Source organism: Ichthyophthirius multifiliis, assembly GCF_000220395.1.
Source record: "Ichthyophthirius multifiliis unplaced genomic scaffold scaff_1120509251446, whole genome shotgun sequence".
Taxonomy (NCBI): Eukaryota; Ciliophora; class Oligohymenophorea; order Hymenostomatida; genus Ichthyophthirius; species Ichthyophthirius multifiliis.
This window is the reverse complement of record NW_004085867.1, coordinates 1-3,113: the sequence shown is the minus strand read 5'-3', so window position 1 is coordinate 3,113 and position 3,113 is coordinate 1. Positions and strand designations below refer to the sequence as shown.

General features: G+C 15.2%; 1 protein-coding gene across 1 annotated transcript in view, besides 9 other annotated features; it reads right to left on the bottom strand. All coding sequences in view use genetic code 6, as the record gives it.

The window, feature by feature from the left end:
• IMG5_205940 (leishmanolysin family protein, putative) overlaps positions 1-741 on the bottom strand; it is a gene marked incomplete at both ends in the record, with an annotated part of 1,128 nt that extends 387 nt beyond the window's left edge. Inside the window, one exon of the mRNA XM_004023716.1 lies at positions 1-741. This exon is cut by the window's left edge and continues 387 nt beyond it. Coding sequence (XP_004023765.1) covers positions 1-741 — 741 coding nt within the window.
• A 270-nt stretch (positions 742-1,011) lies between these two features.
• Positions 1,012-1,054: a microsatellite.
• A 32-nt stretch (positions 1,055-1,086) lies between these two features.
• Positions 1,087-1,134: a microsatellite.
• Positions 1,135-1,181: 47 nt separating this feature from the next.
• Positions 1,182-1,232: a microsatellite.
• Positions 1,233-1,574: 342 nt separating this feature from the next.
• Positions 1,575-1,661: a microsatellite.
• Positions 1,631-1,681: a microsatellite.
• Positions 1,682-2,697: 1,016 nt separating this feature from the next.
• Positions 2,698-2,738: a microsatellite.
• A 7-nt stretch (positions 2,739-2,745) lies between these two features.
• Positions 2,746-2,833: a microsatellite.
• Positions 2,754-2,803: a microsatellite.
• Positions 2,766-2,808: a microsatellite.
• Positions 2,834-3,113: the final 280 nt, after the last annotated feature.

The window sequence follows — 3,113 nt, the reverse complement described above, 5'->3', positions numbered from 1 at the left end:
TTCAAACATTAGGAGTCTGAGCAACTAAATTTAACTCCCCTTATATCTTTTCAAAAGTAGCGAGATTATGAGGCTATCCATCAGAAGTTACCCATCTTTTATATCATCATTGCTAAAACATAATATATGAGTGATTTCATGGATAACTATTTCCATTAAATCTTCAAACACAATAGGATCTTCCAGATTTTTGCTAGTTAATAAACCTAAATTAAAATTAACTGTACCATGAGTAGGTCCTAAACGATCTATAAATTAACACCAATTAGCGTTGGCTAAAGCATTGTTACTTGATTCAACTGTATATGATACATATAGATGTAAATCAGAATTTCTTCCCTAAGTTTTATCTATATTAGGAACTTGAACTATTCCACAATTTTTTTTACTTGATTTATATCTCATATCTGTTTCTTTTCTTGGGATTATTTTTATTAAACGAGAAAAATAGTTAGTTGCCAATTACATTGCTTTCTCGATGCTACTAATTATTTTACTTACCTAATATATCATACAAGAATTAGCTAAAGGTTCGAAAAAATCCATATTATAGGTAATTACCATATTACGAGGTTTTTTCGTTTATAAATTACGAATATCTGAAAATTCTTCAATAGGATCTGGAGGAATGGATTCGTATTTTGAGATTTCTTTTATTTTATCATGGCCACATTCGTGTTTAAGGACTTTTAGACCGAAAACAAAGGTTATTAATACTAGGTATATTATAAGTTTATACATATTTTTTTAATTTTATTGTTAATTTGTTTTTATTTATATATTGTAATTAATAATTTTCTTATTAAATTTGTATGTAAATAACTAGAAAATATTATTTTTTAATTAAGAATAATAAAATAAAGATTTTTAAATTTTTTTTACAAATATAAATATAAATAATTTTTATAAAATAGAAAAATAAAAAAAATTATTTACATAATAAAAAAAATAAGTTAATAATTATATAATATTTATAAATAATGTTTAATATATGAATGAAAATATTAATTGTATTTTAATAGAATAAAAATATATATTTTATAAATAAGAATATTTAATTATATATTTAAATATAAATAAAAAAAAATATATATATGTATATATATTTATTTATATATAAATACATATATATATTTTTTTTTAATTTAGTTTTATTTAATTTTATATGTTTTCTGATATATTTTATATATTTTTTTATTTATAATTTATTTATTTTTATACTTTTATATTTAAAATCTTTATTTTTATTTATCATAATATAAAAATTTATTTTCTATAATTAATTTATATAAAAATAATAATAATTACTATATTTAAAATTTTTATAATATAATTTATCTTAAATATAATATATAATATATACTTTATGTTGATATAAAAGAATTTATTTATTTAAATTATTAAGATTATTTTATTTATTTAAAAACTAACATTTATATATATATATTTTATTTTTATATCCGAAAACAAATATTTATTTACTATGATACAAATTTTTTATAATATATTTTTTTTTCTTATTTTATTTTTAATAAAAATTTGTGATAAAAATCTAATTAATTTTTTTGTTTATTTATATATTATAATGATTAATTTTTTATATAATATTAAATAAATATTATTTATAATGATTATTTTTTTAAATAATTTTAAATATATTTTTTTATTTAAATTATTTTATACTAATTCTATATTTATACCCGTAAATATATTATAATTATCAAATTGTAAATACTATTAAAATTTTTAAAAAATGAAAAAATAAAATAATTCGTTATAACAATATAATTACTCATTTATATTGTCAGCTTAAGAATCCTCAAATATAAATGTGTTCACTATAAAATGAAATAAAAATACAAATACAAATCTATTCCACTTTTTATGGAATCTTAAAATATCTGTAATTTACAAAATAAATCTTTCTTTAATATGATAATAAACTACGACAAGATTTATTTATTAAAATTACCTCCTCATGATAGTTATAAATATTTTATTGGTTTATGCGAGAAAGCTGTATAATTAGCGATTGACTATTTTACTTTTGTACAACTTGCTAATTTAATGATCCTGAAATCAATAATTTATTTACCAAACCAACATATAAATGCTGGGATTTTAATAGTGTTTTAAACAAAAAAGAATTTATTGAAAGAAACGGAATTTACTTTAAGACTGATTCGAGGTTTTTTAACTCGAACTTACTTTCTAAAAAATAACTAGAAAAATGAAAAAATGGTGGGTTATTGTTTTTAAATATGAATGCAATCTAAATGGATAATAAGTCACTATACATGTATAAAAAGAAAAATTAGTTTGTAAATAAAATAAAGAAAAAATTACAGTTTTAAATTATTAAAGATATATAGAATGTTCTGAAAATATACAAGAATTTTGTGGGTATAAAAAAAACATGTCCAAATTTTTGTAGTGCAAGAGGATATTCCTTAAAAAAATAAATGTTATTGTATTAAAGGATTAAGTGGAGAATTTGCTAAAGAAAATAGCATGTTTGAAAAAAAATAGATATAAATAAATTAGAATTATATAAAAATGATTAATAAAAATATAAATTTTTTAATAAAAAAAAATATATGCAAAATGTATAATTAAATTAAATATTTCTATTAAAAAAAAATATGTTTAAAAAATTAAATTAATAAAAAATTATATAAATATATTTATTTTTAATTAATTACAAAATAAAATAATATTACAAATAAAAAATAATATTATTATACTTATAAATAATATAATATATATATATATATATATTTATATATATATTTTAAATATATATTTTATTTTTTATAAATATATTAATATATATTATTTGTCATTATATAAATTATTATATTTAAAGTACTTTTTAATATATACTTAATAATATTTTTTATAATTTATGCCTTCAAATAATAAAAAAAATTTATAAAATTCTTTAAAAACTTTATTAATTCAATAAAAATACTTTCTGATTGTTTAATTTACTATATATATTATATTAGAATATAACTTTTTTATTTTATTTTTTTTATAAAATAAATTAACAATTTACAATTATTTTTATTTATTAATATTAATATATTTATAAATTAAATTATATTAATAAT